This window comes from Rhamphochromis longiceps, linkage group LG8 (assembly GCF_057381845.1).
Source record: "Rhamphochromis longiceps isolate RC_006_pf linkage group LG8, R_longiceps_female_GT1.1, whole genome shotgun sequence".
In the NCBI taxonomy this organism is placed as follows: Eukaryota; Metazoa; Chordata; class Actinopteri; order Cichliformes; family Cichlidae; genus Rhamphochromis; species Rhamphochromis longiceps.
Genome location: NC_140564.1, coordinates 15,583,539 through 15,603,997, shown reverse-complemented (window position 1 = coordinate 15,603,997; position 20,459 = coordinate 15,583,539). Strand labels below are relative to the sequence as shown.

Genomic DNA, 20,459 nt, shown 5'->3' with positions numbered 1-20,459 from the left:
CCCATGAGAAATGAAGGGGAGAGAGAGGGAGAGAGAGAGGGGGGAAGGAGAGAGAGACGATGGGGGAACACAGTTAGAGAGAGAAAGAGGATAACAGAGAAAGGAGAGAGAGAGCAAGCATGGAGAGTCCCTGTTCCTCCTGAACTCATTAACCGTTGTCCTCTCCGCCCTCCCTCCCGCACTCCCACAATGCCGAGCAGCGGCGTGCATCAATAACGCCAGTGACAGCACGAGGGGGACGGGTCAGACAAGCAACTGCCATCTCCCTGGCAACCACCACTATGGCCACCATCGCCACGACAACAAGGGGGTAGCGGGTATCCCTACCCCCACCCCCTCCCGCCCCTGCTGGCCCAGCTCACCTCCTGCAGGCGTCACACAGCGAGGGCCGCTGTGCCCGCTGCTGCTGGATCAGAAGAAAGCTAAATCCACAGCATGACTCCAGCATGGGATGAGGAGAGAAAAAGCTGACTGATCTCGATTCCGAGGTTGAACTGAATATTGACAGGAGACTCAATCTGAGCTGAGGTTAGCGGCATTATTCAACATTTCAAGAGGAGGACAAAGGGTAAGGGATGCTCCAGAGGAAGAAATCCCAAAAGGAGTCACTGCGGCTGGGTCTGTGAGGCCCACTGAGCAGTGCTGCCTCCGAGGGAGACACAAGCCCGAAATAACTGCTCTCGTCCAAACAGTAAAAGCTTTAGATGAAAAATAAGATTACATAGCATACTGGTGATTTATCTGTCTGTATCATAAACCATTACCACAGTATGAAATCAACATATATGAATGCAAAAAATCAAGGAAGGGTGGAGATTTCCACCTCTGGTTTTTAGCCTTATCTTATTTTGGTTTTGCTGACCACATTTCACTAACAGCCGCTTACATAGCTCAGGCAGCTTTCATGCAAAAAATAACTCTGATAAGCCTACAGCATGCAACTTGCCTGGCACCAGACGAGTTCAGGAGTCAGTTAAGACCATGGCAAAGAGTGGGGACGGGAATCAAACACTGATATGTCCAATGTATCGGAACAATATGTCTTCAAAGCTTATCAGCCCCTTTTACCAGTGCTGGCATGATTCGCTGAAAGTTGTTTATTTCAAAAACAGTTGTGTCAAACTCATGGCAGAGGAGCTATGTGCACAACACTTACTTCTTTTGACACAGATAACAAAGCACCTGTTTTGGGGATGAATGATCAATAACTGGACCTGTAATGGTACTGAAATCTGTGTAATCTCAAAGCCACATTCACCAGCTATGCCAGAAACATGACTCAAATGTGAAAACAAACAAACACATGCAGTCCTGTCAGTTTGCTTCGTTATTTCAGCTACCTCGAGGTTAAAAAAAAAGTTACCCAGTTTTGCCATTTGATACTGTCTAAAGATGAATGAGTCTCAAACAGGCTGCGGCTCGCTTCATTTCAATAGCCTTTGATTGACTTTACAGTGGAGGTTGTCACAGATTTTTCTGAAACATGAAATACTAAGACTACTGTGGTCTTTTTCTTAAAAAAAAAAAAAATTAAATCAACTTCCTGGTAAAATCTGAATCCGTCATCATTTCAATCAAACTGAAAGAACAATTATTTTGTTAGCATTCAACAATTCCCAGTGCAGCTCCTATGAGATTTTGACATCATGCCAATGTCAGAGCTTTTAAACTCTTAGGAGCTTATGCACTGCACTTTTTTGGGGGGTGGGGGGGGCATGGAGAATTACCATTTTGTAATTCGATTTGAGTTTAAAGTGTTCTGTGAGCTTCTTGTGGGCCCTGAGTGCTTCACTTTTTATACACTGCTTCACGTAGGTTTTTTTTTAAACTGAAATGTGCTTTGATTTAAGCTAATTGAACATAGTCAACTTTAATAGTACTAAACTAGCACTAGAAATGTTTGGCGATTTTACTAATAGATGTCCTAAGTTGCTTATGTTCCAAATGAAATGGATGTTTAGTTTTTTTCTTCCTTTGCTATCCGACCTTAAATAGTATTGAATGCTAGCTTCAGACAGAAGCTAGTGTTACTCCATTTAACTAAAATATATACTTTGCCATTGACAATTAATAAAAACCTTTTGCTTCCCGATGCACGGAGGCGGTCGCCGACCCGGTATGGAAGTCTTGATGGTCCACATGTTTGATTTGGTGAAGATGCCCTTCCTGAGGCAACCATCCCCTTGGGATCAAAACTAGGAGTGCACTGGCTTGTAAATGGTAAGTGGACCGTTTCTTATACAGAGCGTTGCTACTCTTCTTGAGCACTCAAAGCAATTTATACAACTTGTTTCATTCACTCATTCATGCAAGCACTTTTTTATAATATGTGAAAATACTTTCTAGATAGCATTTGCAAGCATTCATGCACCACTGAATGCATCAGTGCGCACTTGGGGTTCAGTATCTTGCCCAGGAATAGTTTGGCATACTGGAAGAACCAGGGATCAAACAACCAACCTCGTGATTAGTAGATGAGATGCTGAGTTGCGGACATGGAAAGTATAATCCAAGTTTTAATTCTGTCTTTTTTTAGGCCCAGACAGGTTAATTTGTCCAAGTAAGGGCTAGCCTTCTTTTCCAGCAATCCTGGCGTTAGTAGTTAAGCTTTGATTATACTTTACACAAGTCCACTAGGACCCAAGTGATGCACGAGGGTCCATGCTATCATCTGTATGCCTGCCAATTTTTTGTGACCATGAGGACTATTCCTGCGAAGACTTAATACAGCAATGCACCATCTGCGCATGTGGTCCAGGCAGTGGACTTCAAAGAAATATAACAGGAACAGCTATCTGTGTTCACAACAGAATGCAGTCAAGGCTCACCTGCATGGCTGGTGCAATACATAATAACAGGAATACGCTGCCATCATCATCGACGTTCAGTGCAAAAACAGTGTATGCTGTAATAGAGGTTTAATTGAAAAATAAGGTTCACCTAGAAGATTAACAGTTTGGTGGTTGTGTGATCAGGATGGCCTTGGATGGGGTCAGATTCCTGAATTATTGTTACAGTTTGTCCTTATTAAAAAGTGAGAAGGTAGCAAGTGCTGAGCTTGCAAATGCAGACTGTATTTATTATACATGGATGTAGCTTCCAGTTCTGAAAAGTGAAGCAAATGTGCCGTAAATTTCTACTGTGTCCAAAGCTTAGCACATGGCAACTTACTGGGGCTGCAAAAAAAAAGACACCTAGGAAGCCTCTGTAAACGTCTTATTTAATACAGCACTTTGGACGTTATTAGTTTATACAAAAACTGTACAGCAGGCTGGTAAATCAGTTTATTCTTCACTGAGTGATTGACAAGTTGCAAGCCAATGAATGTGTAGTATAACTTGGTTTCACAGTCATATCCGCCTCTGCACTTGTGACATCTGGTTTAAAAAGCTAATCAGCTTTCACAAAGGGGCTGCAATCTATGCTTGCACACTCTGTGCTGCGAACAAGGTGAACAATCTCTGAGAATAAAACGCTTTCCCCAAGTCCGCAGATTTTGTTGGTTTGAACAGTTTGTATAGTCAGATGCAGTGGTCTGGTCTCTTTGGAGACACTGGATGTCCCATAAGTGACATTTAAAATTGTCATTCACTGTAAATAGATAAAATATTAAAATGTTCTCAGTTAGCTTCCAATAGCCTTCCCAGATAGATAGAAAGATACTCACGCAACAATTCTATTTGAATCTCCTTGCCTGTTAATCTTTTGTAATATAATTAATTTATTAAAGGTTAACGGTCGTGTCACTGCACATATAAACACGGGCAAAGGCGCGCGCGGATATGTGTGTGTTGCGGTGGATGTTCAGTTTCGTGGGAGAGCGAGTCGGCTGGCTGCTTTGAAGATAAGGAAACATCGCAACAGACAACGTCTCGTGGAAACTGACTGTAACGCGGACTGACTCTTCACCCACATGTCGACATACAGTTAAATAACATATCAGAGAACCATGGTTTATGTCGCAATTTCGAGCCGTTAAGAAAGAAGAGGACCGGAGCGAAATGTCTGTTCTGAGTTCGCGCGCCTCCTGATAGATGTGAAGCGATGGCGCAAGCGGCCGCGCGGTTGCCCGCGCGAGCCCACGGAGCTCGCGAGAGGGATATTTCCTTTCCTCTCGGATAGAAAAACAAGACAGAGAGGGGGAGGGGAGGAAGGGGGAGTGGTTGAATGCTGAAGATTGGCCAATAACACGGAGAGATCGTTGATAGGCGGGTCTTAAATGCGGGGTCTCAGCCAGTGAAAGCTCGACTGAGGGTCCGTGCCCCCACGTGGGTGTTGAGTTCCATACGACAACGAGCGAGCTTTAGTCCAATCACGGCGCCACAAGGTGTTAATCTTGACGCGGATTGGCCCGCTGCTTTTCACAGAGTCCCCTCACTCATCACGTTTAGCCCATCGTTATTAACTCTTTCCTACCACACAGGAAGGAGCTACTCTGCCCATAAAACACAAACCCGCACTGTAATAGCCAAATGTGAATTAATGAATGATTCAGAGGCGGTTTCTTTTTAGAAACGCAATACATCAGTTAATCCGGACTGTTTCAAAGCCTCGTTTCAGACACATTTAAAAGAAAAGCGAGGGTAATATACTATACTACAGTAGAGCACATGGGGCTGCCCGGAGCAGCGCTGAACCCTTTCAAGCGTGTGTTGGCCTGATCATAATCAAATCAGCATGCAAGAAAACCAATGAGATTAAAAGCACATGAGAAGTGCATGCTTAGCAGTGAGGTATAACCCACATTCACACATCCAGGCACTAAAACCGAGGGTCAAACCTGCACTTATAATGCCACGTACAAGCGTGGTTATACGGGCGCAGCAAGGGGGCTCAGGTACGGTGACGACTCGAAATCACCGAAACTGGGGTAATACCCCCCAACTCCCCGCCCCCTTTCATTTTAATTGCGCTGGTGTTTTGCAGTTGATAAGGTTTGACGTGTTGACGCCTTTCAGTTTCTATAAAGTCTCGTCCGACCACAACCACCGCCCCCCATAAAGCAAGACACATTAAAAGCATTTTTTAAAGAACTTCATTGCCTCCTACCCCATGCAGTCATACAGGCACCAACACTGACAAACCAAGCATCAATCTTCTCTTTCGGTTTTTTTTGTCTTCGTAGCCTCCAAAAAATACATAGGCAAGGATCCTGTGGAGGAGCCGAAGTAGAAGGCTGACACCGCCCCTCCGCGGTGGCTTTGGGAATTAAAATTTCGAGCATGCAGTGTGTGTCAAGAGTCAGTGTGTGTGCATGATGATACAACTGTCTAATTATGCAAGCCATCAAAAAGGCCTTATCACAGCTGCTAATTGAATGAATTATTGAATGAATTATTGGATGATCATTCATTTATTTTTAACATGAGGGAAAAGTAACAAAAATTGCAAACTCATTTGCAACATGTGACATATATTGACATTGTTTTCAAAGGTTTCCACCTTTCTACTCAGCCACTGCGTGACCTTCTGAACTGCTCATCCCAGAAGTGCGTGTAAAGAAAAGCGAAGCAGGGAAGAAAAAGGTGGACACAGGTAGTCTGATACGACGCAAGATGGGATGGAGAGCGCAAATTTTTACTATAAAGACACTTGAGCTTTCATATTAACTACAATGAGCACATTTGGTTCATTTGCACTGAAAGAACTGCCCTTTTTCCCTTTACAGTCTCTGAAGTTGAAGTGAACTCTCAAGAGTTATTTACACCTATTGTTCCCGCGTTCCTGTCATGAAAAACAGGCAGCTGCAAAAAACAGATTCTGATTTAATAGTTCATTTTTTTCAGCTGCCAGAGGAGGAGTTAAATCTAAATCTAAGCAATGCAGGTACGTTTAGTTATTCTTAAGTGGGTAACTCTGTAAAAGACCCCCCTACCCCACCAATATTTGATAGAAAACTGGGTCCTCCTGCCAGGTGATTTACAGTAGTAAAGAACTGTATGTTGTCGCTGATGCTGTTGTTGCACAGCAGCAACAGCAGCTTTACAGCTTGTTTTGGTGTGCCTTTGCACAAACAACAAGGACAACCAGTGGACTTAAAGACTGATCCAGTTGATCTCTCTTTCATTCACTTCACAACCTCTGGAAATGAACTGAGCACAAGAGTGGGGAGAATGGGGAAGACTTGGAGATAAACAAAAATAAACAGATAAATAGATATTTTTTAAAAAAGTGGAGATGACTGCAGGAGGAAACCGACCAAAGGGTGACTGTGTATTTGTGGCTGTGTGCCTGTTAGGATGGGGTAAGAGCAGGGGGGACACTGTGGGGTATGCAGCAGCACCCTGCAGTCCCAAGTAATGGCAGAATAGAACTTAATAGGGTAGAAAAAGGCTGGAGGCTGTTAACTCAGAAACGGTCATTTTGAATTCCCCATTCTCTCTCTCCAGCACTTCTTTCCTGCTCCTCCACTTTTCCATTCACCTTGTATGTCTTTAACTCTTCCCATCCATGCCTGCCTGTGTAATTTCCCGATATCCTTAACCCACCTCCCGCTGCCTTCCTTCCTTTCCTTTCCTTTCCTTTCCTTTCGTTTCCTCCCTTCCTCCCCCCTATTCTTCATCTGATTCTCCCACTCCCTCCCCTCCTTGCTCCTCTCCTCCATCCTTCCCTGCTTCATCTCTCTCTTTTCCCGCCCTCCCTCCCTTACTGTGTTTCCTTGGAGGAGGTGTAATGATAGCTATTTGAGTGTCATCAGAGGATCGCTGTAATGGCTTCTAAAGCACCATCCCACGGTTGCCACGGTGAACCTGGCACAGCCGCTGTCCCAGAGTAAGAGGTGAAAAAAAAAAACATCTGGTTGGGCTATGGACAGGCATCACCGTGCCGACAGCAGCAGCAGGAGCGGCGGCACATCAGCAGACGATGACGCAGCCCCCAGGGGCCACAGAGAGTGAGCTAATGATGCGTGGGATAGGATACATCTGAGGAGGAAGTACAGTACTAGTGATAATAGTGATAGTAATGAAAATAATAGCACTGATAACAATAACAGTTTATGGCTTTTTTGATTGGTGAGCAGCACGTCTGTCTCCCCCTCCCATCGCTTCCCCCCTCAGCCTCTGTGTTTGTACAGTTTGCCCGTTTTAGGCAGAACTGAAGACAAATGAAGAAGGGCAAAAGGTCGACTGATGATGATTTTTAACGATGGAAGTGTGTTATATCTGTTATTTTTCTGTTCTTATTAAAATATTACATGTACGCACGTGCATGCACGCTGCAGCAGGCTTTTTAGCAGCAAGAGATCCAATGAAGAGCAGGGTGAACATTTCTAAGAAGTGATTTTTATCCACATCATTGAGTGTGTTTAAGAAGACGCCATCAAATTTTCAATTGCTTGCGCCCAGATAGAATTTGTAGAATGAACTGCAAACTTATTTTCTCTGCTATTGCTTTTCACCTTAATGTCTCAGTTGTTGAATCAAAAAAACTCTCAAATACTGAAAATGATTTTGGCGGGTTTATATCGGACTGTGTGCAAAAAAAGGGATGTCCTCCATAGGTTAAGCAACAGAGCTCTGTGTGTGGTATAATGTGGATGTGAAAGTAAATAGTAAATTCGTTTTTTGCTTAGTTGTTTATTATTCTAAAAATTAGTCTTATTTTAATTTCTTTCTAAGATGTTTGCTTCTGCTTTGCATTGTGTCACCACCAGAAAGGCTTAAGGGAAAAATTGCACCACCCGCGTCCTTCAGAGCATGTGTGTTTGCAAGCGTGTGATTTTGTGTGCAGTGCGCATTGTTCATTACATTTAGTGTAGTTCAAGTCTGGGTCAGGAAGAGTAAATCTTTAGGTGGGTGGTGTTTACTATGAACCCTGAGACCCTCCTCTGACCTTTGTGTGTATGTGTTTGTGTGTGCAGCGATGACATGTATGTTGCTGTGGGTCATTGCACCTATGTGTGCGTTTAAAGGCACTGACAAGCAGAATGGGCAGTGTGCGTGCGTGTGTGTGTGTGTGTGTGGAGGGGGGGTTAAGGGACTGGGGAGGGGTTGTGTCAGTAGATTAGCCAGGTTGGGATGATTGGGTTGAGGATTAGATGGATTCGGGAACAGACACGTCTGTTTACTCCGCAAAGAAGACTTACAATAGGCTGATTGGCAAGCTTGATTGCACACACACACACAATTGCAGGTGCTTATGCCACACACACACAAACACATTCATTCAAAACCCCATATGTTGATTAGCTTGTTATTGTTGCCTTTCTAATGCCCGCCATCTCCTTTCCTAAATTCAGTTGTAAAGTCCGACTCCCCCTGCCTCTCAGACATAGTTCCCACAAGGACTGACCCAGAGAGCTTGCAATCAGAGAAGGAGTGTAACTAAAGCCGAGCACGGCCAGGTAAGGAGAGCTGCACTCAGGCAACTACTCCAAAGGCACAGGGAGTGCTCTGGTTACACGGGGCTGTGTGTGTGTATATTTTGTTTGCATTGTTTCTACTTGCTCCTCTTTATGCGTCACAGAAAAAGGTGAAGTGCTGAGCTCGGAATAAGGTGCAGAGGCAGAGAAAGGCAGGATTACACACATGGCAGGTTAGAGAAAGGCGGTGAGAGAGAAGGAGAGGATGGGAGGAAAAAGCGACAGAGAGAGGCTTAAGATTACAGAGTCGAGCACCTTTTGTTGCTGAGTTCAGTTGCGATGGACCGCTTAAGTTTAGGGAAAGAGTGAAGGACTTCTTCAATCCTCTACCATAAAATTAGTATGACTGTGGAGGATGTTATCCTTCGCTGATCAAACCTGTGCCTGATTTTTTTTTTTTTTTTGACGAAAAGAAAGAAAAGGAACCCCAGACTTCGAGGAAGGTGAAGAAGAAGAAGGTCAGAGTACTTGATGTGACTGATCTAAAGATAGTTGGCAAAGCAGCCAAAGGAGGAGCAAATGCAAAACCCCAGAGAAGTTTAGTAAGAGGGGGGAACAAGTGATTGAGCCTTCAGGGTGAATAACAAGTCATGCAAGAACAAGAGTTAAGCCGGACAAGAGAGCACTGTTCAGCACAAGAGAGAGAGGGCGAGGGTAGGCTGTAGAAGCAGAGATAAGCAGTCCACAGCAAAATTAGTCTACAGAGAAAGAGGGGTTGACACCGGACTGAAGAGAGATCAAGGTTGACTCAAGTCTTTGCTGCCTCTAACCTGATTAGGGAGAATAGTAGCGGCAGTGGAGGCGAGCCGGGAGACCCGATCAACCGAATGTGAGAGCCGGCAAGAGCAAAAAGAAAAAGAATTACAAGAGGACGCTCGGTGAAAGAAGCCTCTTAAATCTGGGAGCTGGAATTAGAGCCGTAGGAACTGCAGAGGGAAAGCCACAAAACCACAGTAAGTAAATTAGGAGGCTGTGGCTGGAAAAATGTGTAATGACGCCATGGGCGGGGGAAGGAATTTGTGGTCTTGGAAGTGCTTTATATACTGTACCTTAATGAATTGATTTCCTGCCTTTGCAACTTTTATATTTCATCATCCTCGTGACATCACCACCTACCATTCCACTTTTAAAACCCACTAGTCCTCCATTATTTCTGTGTTCAGTTTTACCTCAAATTAAGTTTCTTCCCCCTTCATCGCTAACTTGTTTCTCCCTTTCCACTCTTCTCTCTTCTTGCTCTTCCAATTCCACAGGTGAAAATGCCCACAAATGGGAACCGTCCTTTGAAGCTGCAGTTTGGTCTGATCAATCACGAGGGTCGCTACCTTACTGCTGAGTCCTTTGGCTTTAAGGTATAAAAATACAATAAGAGTGACAAACTATAAGGTGTCGATTTGCATTTCTGCTGGTGATGCTTTGCTGTTGGATCAGTATATGCAAGATTTTCAAGTGATACCTTTTCGTGCTTCTTAGGTGAATGCGTCAGCTCCCAGTCTGAAGAAAAAGCAGATATGGACTTTAGAGCAGGACTCCCAGGACAGCCAGGTGGTCTATTTACGCAGTCACCTGGGACGCTACCTGGCCTCCAACAAGGACGGCAAAGTCACCTGTGAGGCAGATGGCCACAATTCAGACTGTCGCTTCCTCATCGTGGCTCAGTCAGATGGCCGCTGGGCGCTGCAGTCTGAGCAGTACCTCCGCTTCTTTGGCGGCTCTCGGGACTACCTGTCCTGCTTTGCCCAGGTGATCACAGATGCAGAGCTGTGGGCAGTGCACCTGGCTCTGCATCCCCAGGCTAACCTGCTGTCTGTGGCCCGTAAGCGTTATGCCCACCTCTCTATGGAGGATGGGGAAATTGCTGTGCATCTGAACATTCCCTGGGGTGTGGCAGCGCTCCTGACCCTTGTCTACCAGGAAGGAAAGTATTGCCTAAAGACCTGTGACAGCCGGTTCCTCGGCAATGATGGAAAGCTCCTAATGGAGAGCGGGAGGGCCACAGCGTACACGTTGGAGCTGAAGTGTGGGAAGCTGGCCTTCAAAGACTGTGAGGGGAAGTATTTGTCTCCCATGGGTCCTACAGGGACCCTGAGGTCCGGACGATGTTCGAAACCAGGCAAAGATGAACTATTTGACCTGGAGGAGAGTCACCCTCAAGTAGTTCTGACAGCAGCCAATGGGCGATATGTCTCCATAAGACAAGGTAGGAAAACACAGAAATATCAGAGGGACAGGATATTCTAGCGAATTAGATTTTATCCTAAATCCTTGCAATACACACACACACAAATTGCTCCCCTGGCAGCTTGCTAGTACCCTAAAGAATCCCACATGTCTGATTAAATGGACAAAGGCTGACCTTAGGTGCCATCGAGAGTGGTCACACAAGCTTTTGCTGACAGACACAGACCTATGTGCATACATAATGAAGGAGAAATTGACAGCCGATAAGGGATGCATGGTAATTATGGGTAATGTAGTCTGCACATCAAGTTGCATCAACAACACAGTACGTAGCTGCATGTCTCAAAGAAAACAAGATTGCTGGGGCTGATATGGGAGACTATCAGCCCCATCGTTGAGACCTGAGACAAGCACGTCATTTGTGTTCATGGCCGCTGGCCTACATCAGTATCGAGCCTAAACTAATAAGTTATTTTATTTAAATAACAGACTTAATGTGCATACATTTCAAGGAGAATAACAGAAGCAGACTTCTCAAGAACAACTTGCAATCACTTTTTATGTATTAAGAATAAAAAAGATGGTTCCATACTCCTAAAATATCAGATACCTCATTGTGAAATGTTCAGAAAAAGGGCCCTTTGTTTTCATTTTCTTTCACTAAATAATCTATTACAAATAGAGCTCTTTTCGAAAATCCCTTCTCAATCCTTCTCAAATGTACCTTCTGGCTTTGTTGGGCAATGTTGTTAACACGCTTTTACCCCTTGAGCTTACTGAAACAGCTGCCTGTAACCAATATACTGCAGAGTAATGCTCTGTTGATACTGTATTATGTATTTACTCTTCAGTCTTGTGATCGGGCTGTTGGAGGGGAGTTATTTGATCAGCGCGCAGGCACGACACCACACTACTGTACTGATGGATTACACCTGCTCCTCATTGACGTCGACATTAGGCTTTGTTTAGCGCAGCAGAAAAACTACAAAAACTATAATTGTGAGGGTTACATTACATGTGACTACAAATGCACTTGCATTAGGAGGGACTTGCACAGAGTTTCAATTGCTGATGGTCCAAAGGGCTTGCTGGTCTGATTTGAAACTGGATTTGGGGCAGATTAGCATACACCCCCCAGTCCTTGTCAGCATACTTGGTCATGACAGCCATCCACAGGCTGCAGATTCTTGTCTGCAGGGTTGAGTTACTTCAGGCCTGGGTGCTGTAATTGAATCTCCCCACCACTCATTGTTCCTGGTTAGCAGTGGGGGCTGCAAGCAGGAACCAAAGCATTGAAAACTGATTGGTTAAAGGGAAAGGAAGAAAATGGTTAAACCCTAAACACATATATGTAGCACATCACATGCATGCATGCAAGGATACTTTTTGCAGCATACTTTGTATCTGTTCTCTCCTTCCCCTTCCTACGCTTGTCCCGCACAAACAAAAGCTTTATCTTTCTTTGAGACACTCGCCCACTCACTACCATACCATCCTACTGCGGCGAGTGGTGAGATGAGGTGTGTTGAATTATTGATGAAGTTGGCCCCTGTTCCTGGAAGGCAAGGGTGGGAGGGGAGTCTGCTTTCAGAAACCCAAGTTTCCTCATACCTGCGGCCAAAACTTGTCCCCCACCGAATCCCGCTCTAACCAGTTAATCTAACCTGTTAACCTCAGCCTGAGTCAACCTCTATATGCTACTGGAAAGAAAAATCAAAGACAGAGTAAATATGCTCTATTTAGCAAGCTATGCCATTGTGACAGGTCATATTGCTTTTTTTGTAGGGTTTCAGTGGAAGGTGAGTGAATCAGATAAATTCTTAACCAGCATCAAACACTGAAGCAAGTGTGTGTTTGTGCTTTTCCTTGTATATAGTTTACAAGTGTGCATGTTTTAATGTGTCATACAGATCTGTTATCAAACCTCTCATCACGTTTCCTCGGGCACAAGGGGCCCGCTCTGCCCTGAATGTGAAAAGGAGATGACAGTCCAAATTTTCACAAACTTTTCAGGTCCACAGACACATAAAAGCACACATACCGTATACATGATCAGGCGTGCAGAGCTCAGTAACAGATAAGCCGAAAAAATAATTGGAGTGAAATGCAGTTGTAAAGGATGAAGAATTTAGAGAGAGAGAGAAATAAGGGACATGGGGATAGTAGCATCAGCTTACCATTAATAATTGACGCCAGAGCCATCTATCGTTGATGGATTAGTTAGGCCTGCTCCACTTGCAGGCTCTGTAAGACAACATCAGGAAGTGGAGCTGGTTCTGGGGTCTGATCCAAAATAATGCACTACTGAATCTACCTGTTTGTCCTCCAGATACACCTGAGAGTGTACTGATATGTGTGTGCTGTGCTTATTGTTTGATGACAACATCTCACTTCTTATCCTCAGATTGCTGGCTTGGATTTCAGTATATCTAATCTCCCTCCCTATCTGTTCTTCTTTTCTTTCTCTTCCTTCATCCTTCTCTCCTTCCTCTGCCTCCCTTTCTCTCATCTATCAAATAGCAGCTGTGAGGTCCCAGCTGAGCCCTGTGTGAAGATCATTTCTGGGTTGAATTAGTGTGAAATGGGCACATGGAATAGGTAGACAAAGCATGACATTGAGTTGGGATGAGAGAGAATGGGAGTGATAGGCCCCCAGGCATAGCTGAAGAGTGGAAGGGCTAAAAATTATGCTTCAAATGCACTTAAGATCAATGATAATTTCACCAGTTGTAAGACTTCATGATGCCACGTTTATCGGGTGTGAATAAGATGTGATTAAAGCATCCCAGTGGCTCAGTAACCATGACATCTTTGTCACGTGTCAGCCCCCTTTTCTCCTTCCAACAGTGAGATTTGAAATTAGCTGTAGAGTGAAGCAACAAAAAATTTGTCATCGGGCCTCTCACACATGCTGAATGTTTATCTGTCTTGGAGTATGCCAAAGTTATTTACATGCATCCATTATTAACCTTTAACCACTTGATGTCTTGATCATAATGAGCAGTTACAAGGTCACAAAGACGTATTCATTGCTGCACAAAAACCTCCTTGTTATTGCTTTGGTTGCTAGCAGTTTACCACAGTCACCCACAGCATCTTGGCAGCAAACACTTACAAACTACTTACTGCTACTGCTACATTTTTCTTTTTATAACTTACTGACCTCACCCACGGCTGGAGTCTCAGCTGAAACCTCAGCCCTAAGATTTTGGTCACTGCCCTTTTATTTTTTTGGACACAGACGCTTGTTAGCTTATTAGCTTATTTGAGGAGAGGGTGAAGCACCAAGTTATCAGCTAATGCTAGCTAGCTTGGTTAGCTAGCTACATAAGTAAAGAGCACAGTTTGAATGTGCAAACACGGCCAGCTGCTAGTTGGTGCTTACATACAAATAAAATAATTGAATTTTGTTCACCTAATGGGGCAAAAAAAATTGCACAGCCTATTTGTACAAGTAATCTTAGAGCAGGCCCCAAAAACACCAATACAATAAACAGAGTTACAGTTCTGTGACTCAAATTAGTTGAGCAGGCAGCTAGCAGTTAAAGGGATCATTTTTGAGGTGGCTGATACTACCACGAAATGAGTTAACGGGGTAAAGTAGAACTCTTGTACTATCTTATGTGTCTTCTTAAGAGTTGGAAGAGAATCAGTCATTGCTATGCTCCTTGTCTCAGATTCAAGCCATTGCTTCACAAGGTTAACAGCTCAGCAAATTAGTAACTCATTCAGTGACAATGTACAACATGGTCCTAGGTGGAAAATTCAGTGTCAAACATTAATTTGTGCATGCATGTTACATACTAACCCACAGTGGTTAGTATCAAAGACACTTCTAGTGTAGTCTGACTTATTTCCTCTTGTTTTCCTCTTTTGCATGTAGATACAGTTCTATTTGACCTCAGGTCAGGGGGAAGCTTGTTCCAAAGAAAAGGACCACAGGAACTGAAAGCACACATTAGATCAAATTCTGGGAACAGTTAAAAAAGCTGGACCTTATACCCTCAGAGGTCTAAGCATAGATACTCATTATGGACCCTAGCAAGTTATTGTAACCCACTAGTGTAGTTTATTTATAACTAAACGGTGCCATTGGTTCTTTTGCATTTTTACCATGTTATCCCTCTGCTTTATCATCCGTGCTTCCTTCAGTTTGAGTTTTGAGAGGTTTTGGTAATTATCTGCACATCCTGCTAAGTGTGGACCATAAAATCCTCTGGTCTCTTCCTGTTTTTCCTTTATTCTTTTATTGAGGGGATTGAGGGATTGGACGGGTAGCACTCGAAAGCTGATTATATCAGAGCCCTGCTGTGAGGAGGGCAGACTGACAGGGCCAAAGGTGGGGTGAGGGTGGGAGGTGGGGCTTGAGGGGGGTCAGGGGGTACGCAGGAAAAGATCGGGGAAGGGATGAAGGTGGAGAATGATGACCAGGGAATAGAACAGGAAGAGATAAGAGGCATGCAGATTAGTGTTGTTAAAGGATTAGGAAAATGTATTGAGAATACTCGGGAATGCATCTAATTTAGGCTTAGCCCTCTGCAAGCTGTCTTGCAGTTTGTGGCAAACTATTGTCTTCCTCTCTGCGTTCAGGACAGTCTTAAAATGTGGCAATCAACAAAATAACTAAAATATGTATAGACAAGAAGCAAATTATCTACTTAAAACTAATGGGTTACATTCAGTAAATAACAGAGGATTAATTGTAAAGCCTGTTTGCCTTTGAACCTAGAAGACAAAGTACCCAAGTAAGAGTTTGTCACAGCTGTTTCTGTTTCACGTGTAAATAATAGAAATACTAAAATAATAATAGAGATTTTAATAAAGTGTTTTTCAGTCACAAGTGAGATTTTTGTTCAGGTGTTAAGTGGTCTTGGTGTAATCAACACAAAGCCTCACGGTGAGAGTGTTGTGTCTCTAAAACAGCTGATAACACTTTCACTTTAAGAAGCATCTTCCTGCCTTGGCATAATTATTTTGTTTCTCCATTTCCTGTATGCTCTTTTCATAACTGCATCCAGAGCTGCAATCACTGAAAATGTATTTACCCTCAGGAAGATATTCGAGGACGACACGTGGGATAAAGAGTGCAGTTTAAAAGATTTTTTAAAAATAACAGGATCAGATATAATTACAAGATCTTTTGTAGACCAAGCTAAACAAATCAGTGCGACTTCATTTTTAATCACAGTGTTTCTATAACACTAAAAACACCTCACATTTTCCAGCTTAAAGCAAAGTAACAGTGACAGCATGTGTTTATTTCGTCTCTCCCAGGAGTGAGCCTTGCAGCCAATCAGGAAGATGAGACAGACATGGAGACGTTTCAGATGGAGATTGACAAGGAAACCAAGAAGTGTACGTTCCGCACCAGCCAAGGGAACTGCTGGGCTCTGGTGGCTCATGGAGGCGTCCAGTGTACTGCAACTGAATTGTAAGAGAAGACTTTTATATGTTGTATAGAGAAAAATTAATGAATTTATCATTGAAAATGAGTCAGTTGGACATTTTACGTTACATAAATTTGACTCATTGCAACTGATAATTAAGATGCAAGGGTTAACATAAGAGGGATGGTCAAATGAGTGCATGAGATAGCAAACAGGTGAATCACATAGAATGATAAATAACTGTTATGAAGGAATGATCCCAGCAAATTTAGGCAATTTTCGTTTTATTTTACACATTATCCAAAACACCGAACTTCAAAAAAGTGTGAAATCTTTTCCACCACAGGTCAGCAAACACCATGTTCTCAGTGGAGTGGCTTGGCCACAAGGTGGCACTAAAAGCCAGCAATGGCAAATACATCTGTACCAAGAAAAACGGCCAGTTAGTCGCTGTCAGTGACTCCATCGGTAGGAGGACAGTCCTTTATATTATAGCCCCTTTCTTTGGTAATTAAGAGGTGGCTCTTACCTCTCTTTTTTCTGATCATTACTATGTTGACTTTTGCCAGGGGATGATGAACAGTTCACTCTGAAACTCATCAACCGACCCATGCTTATCCTTAGAGGAGAGAATGGATTCATCTGCCACCACAGAAACTCGAACACACTGGATGCCAGCAGATCTGTCTATGACATTTTCACTGTGCAATTCAGCAATGGAGCCTACCATATTAAAGGTCAGCACATACATCAAACATACTTCTGGAAAAAGCCAGGTTGCTTAGTTTTCCTCTAATTTGCTTGTTTACTGCAATTTGTCTACTCTGTCTGACTTTGGTGTATTTACTTTAAACCCCTGCAGGTGCTGATGGCCGGTTCTGGTACGTTAACAGTGCCGGGCTGGTGTGTTCAGATGGCGAGGCCCCTGAGGATTTCACTCTGGAGCTCCTTGAGCACGGCCGTCTCGCCATCCGTGGCAAGAATGGCAAATACCTGCGTGGAGACCAGGGAGGCACTCTTAAGGGAGATGGACTCTGCCTGAGCAGCTCAGCCCTCTGGGAGTATTAATACAAACCAATATTAGTCCAAACCTGAGTCCTAGCTCATCTCATTGTTGGCATTAAGTGCTTAATGTGAATCTAAATCACTGTTATTCTTTTTCCTTTTGCAAAGAGCATTATTGAGAGAGGCTCACATAGCTAGGTGAACAAAGAGAGGACTGCATATGTATATATTAGGCCAAGAGAATCTCAATGAAGTGAACAGTGTTTTGAGTGAGGATTTTAACAATTAGTGTTAATGAACACTTCATGTTTTCACAGATTTAGTTATTAGTATGACATAACGTAACATGACATGACATCCTTTTATGTATATTCATCATTCCATCTATATCTTTTTTGCCTTTTAACCACTAAAAACAAGTATTACATGAGCAAGCCAGTAAAGTTGTAGTGTGGGCATGTAATGGTACCGTTCACTCATTAGGTCAAGTGACACAGGGTGCCATTTGAGGCAGACGCAGTCACCATTAGAAGTGATGTCACCCTCTAGGTGGGTGAAGTCATGCATGGTACTACTGACTGAGGTTATTAGGAGACGAGAGTGACAAGGTTTCAAATAGCTGCCTGTAGAAACAGAGAAAGACTGTACCCGAGACTCGTACTTGGAGTGTGTTTTCTTTTTCTTTTGTGAACACAGAGATTTTTAAAAATGCATATCTTGCATTATTTTGTTTAGGTAAAGATTGTTTTATGAAAATAAAGGAACCAGGGATATCATAAAAAGCTGAAAATATGCTTCCTTCCCATTAATGTCACAAAATTAGCAGTACTACATCATGTGAGCGTGCCATAGGAGTTAATAACACTATGACCAATTTCAAAGTGTTCCTTGTGGATTTATGATGGACATTATTTCGTTCTGACTACATGGAAACAATGCAGCTGGAAGCTTATTATCTACATGCAACTTCTTCTGTGTTAGCAGGGAATTATGAACTCACTCAATATACACTTGCCAGCCACATCATTAGGTACATCTGATCAAGTGCTAAATAGCTGAAATCAAGAAGTCAAAAACTGCACTTAGCATGTGTGTGTTTTGAAGAAGTCGGTTGATTGGGGCCTGATGAGGTGAAAGACCAACAGTTGGCAGAAAATGACCTAATCAGCCAATCACATGGCAGAAACTCAGTGCTTTTGGGCACACTAGACAACCTGCTAAAGTTCAAACTCAGTATCAGAATAATAAAGAAAGGTAATTGAAGCTACTTTGAACGTTATATGGTTGTCAGTGCCAGACAAGGTGGTACTTCAGAAGCTGCTGATATGCTGGGATATTTTGACACTACTATCCAGAAAATATCCAGTGTGCACCAGTTCTCTGGATGAAAATGCCTCATTGATGTCATAGATCAGAGGAGAAACTCATAGGAAACAGAAATAACCAACTCTTTACAAACAAGGTATGCAGAAGGGCATCTCTGAACACCTCACATGGTGAAGCAGATGTACTACAGCAGCAGAAGACCACACTGGGTGCCACTCCTGTCACCTACAAACCAGAAACTGAAGCTATAACGCAGAAGGGCTCACCAAAATTGAACAACTGAAGACCTGAAAAATGTGGCCTGGTTTGATGAGTCTTGAATTCTCCTGTATCAGTGGTTCAGACTGCTGGTGGTGGTGGCTGCCTCTGCACCACGTCACTAGTTTCTTGAATATTGAATGACTTCACTGTATGGTCCCCAGATCTCAATTCAATATAACACCTTTAGGATGTGGTGGAATGGCAGATTCACATCATGGATGTGCAACCTGCATATCTGCAGCAAGTGTGTGATGCTATCATGTAACTATGGACCAGCACCTTGCTGAATCTTTGCTACCAAGCTATAAAAACAATCCAAGGGTACCATAACCCAGTACTAGCAAGGTATACCTAATAAAGTGGCTGGTCAGTCTATAATCAAGTTTACCACTGACGTTTGATATTGTGGCCTGAGAGACAGAATGTATAAAAGTCAGAAAGTCGACTTTTGTTTTTCTTTATTAAGCTGAAAAACTGCAATGTTTTCTTGAGAGATTCATCTTTTGGCGATTTCAAGATTTCAAGGGGTTAAACTGTTGAATGTCTTATAATCAGCTCTTGCGTTTGCTGTTAAAATCATTTACATTTTGTTGGATCAAATTTAGCAATTTTGTTCTTCATCATCACCTGCTATTCTCAAAGCCGGTGCTGTTTTTGGATGCACCTTGGCTGTCATAGTGAAAGAGTTTAGCAGCAAGGAACAGAACTCACCTGCTGCTGCTTTAGGCGTGTTGACGCTATCAGCTTTCGCACATCACACCATGATGGCAGCAGAAAATACCATCAGTTTCAGCAGCAGCAATGGTTGCTGAAATTATGGCACATTTGTCAGGTGCTTACTGGCTTTCTCCTCCTAAATGTCCTTCTCGCTCTTTTTCAGTCCCTTCTTAATAACAGTGATTGTTATTTTGACAAGAATGAAAATGTCCTGGCAAGACTGCCCAAGCTACTGACCGCTGTCACTGTTTCTATGTTCTGCTCTAAATTAAGCAAATAAATTCTCATGTTCTGTTTATGTGTCAGTGTGCTCATTCATAAAAGAGAGTGGACCCAAACTAGCACTGGAATCCGATGTTGAGACTGAACCCTGTAGTAAAATCTGTTTTTAAAATCTTGGTATATTAGATCTAAAGTCATGGTGAAAAGAAAGCAAAGGCTGTTTCAATTCCTAGGTTTATATGTGGCCATAATGAGAAAATATCCAGTCCATGCCAGGGCTTAAACCTGAGCTGAACAACAACACATGACATATTTAACTGTGTCATTATTTATTTAACAGAACTGAGCCAACATGCGGATGCAGAGTGTGAAAGAGCAGCCCACGTAGAATTTCCTTTAACAGCAATAACTTGAATGCATCGTTTTCTGTGTGACTTTATCACTCTCTCACACTGTTAAGAAGGAATTTTTGTTCTCTCTTCTTTACAGCATTGCTTCATTGATTAAGGTTTGCAGATATTTATTCATGCACAGCTCTGTTATGGCCCTCAGCACTTTGCTCAGGTTCAGGTCTGGACTTTTAACTGGGCCACTGTAACACCTTGTTTTCTTTCAGCCTTTCTCTTGTAGATTTGCTGCCATGCTTGGGATGAGTGTCCTGTTGCATGAGCAGCCAAGCTTTAGCTGTCAGACAGGACCTCACATTTGACTCTAGAATATTTTGGCATTCAGAGGAGTTCATGGTTGACTCAGTGACTGCAGGGTGCGCAGCTACTGTGGCTGCAAAACAAGCCCAAATCATTACCCCTCCACCGCCGTGCTTAACAGTTGTTAAGAGGTGTTTGTGCTGCTATGCTGTGTTTGGTATTCTCCACGTGGTATCATGCATTGTGGCCAAACATCTTTAGTTTGGTTTTATCTGCCCAAAGGATATTGTTTCTATTGTCTTGTGGTTTGTTCAAATGCAACTTGGTCTTGGTTTCTTCCATTTCTCTGAA

At 43.1% G+C, this 20,459-nt stretch overlaps 1 protein-coding gene across 2 annotated transcripts; it reads left to right on the top strand.

Annotated features, from left to right (window-relative positions):
* Window positions 1–523: 523 nt before the first annotated feature.
* On the top strand, window positions 524–20,384 carry fscn2b (fascin actin-bundling protein 2b, retinal). 2 transcript variants are annotated; one of them, XM_085415973.1, is made up of 9 exons: window positions 524–568; window positions 2,102–2,220; window positions 9,141–9,315; window positions 9,616–9,714; window positions 9,836–10,562; window positions 15,818–15,974; window positions 16,277–16,398; window positions 16,500–16,667; window positions 16,793–20,384. In XM_085415973.1, exons 4-9 carry the CDS (start codon window positions 9,622–9,624, stop codon window positions 16,996–16,998), a joined length of 1,473 nt encoding a protein of 490 aa, XP_085272099.1. In that variant the 5' UTR covers window positions 524–568; window positions 2,102–2,220; window positions 9,141–9,315; window positions 9,616–9,621; the 3' UTR covers window positions 16,999–20,384. The 2 variants fall into 2 exon arrangements, with proteins under 2 accessions (XP_085272099.1, XP_085272098.1); XM_085415972.1 differs by lacking the exons at window positions 524–568; window positions 2,102–2,220 and adding an exon at window positions 8,222–8,344.
* Window positions 20,385–20,459: the final 75 nt, after the last annotated feature.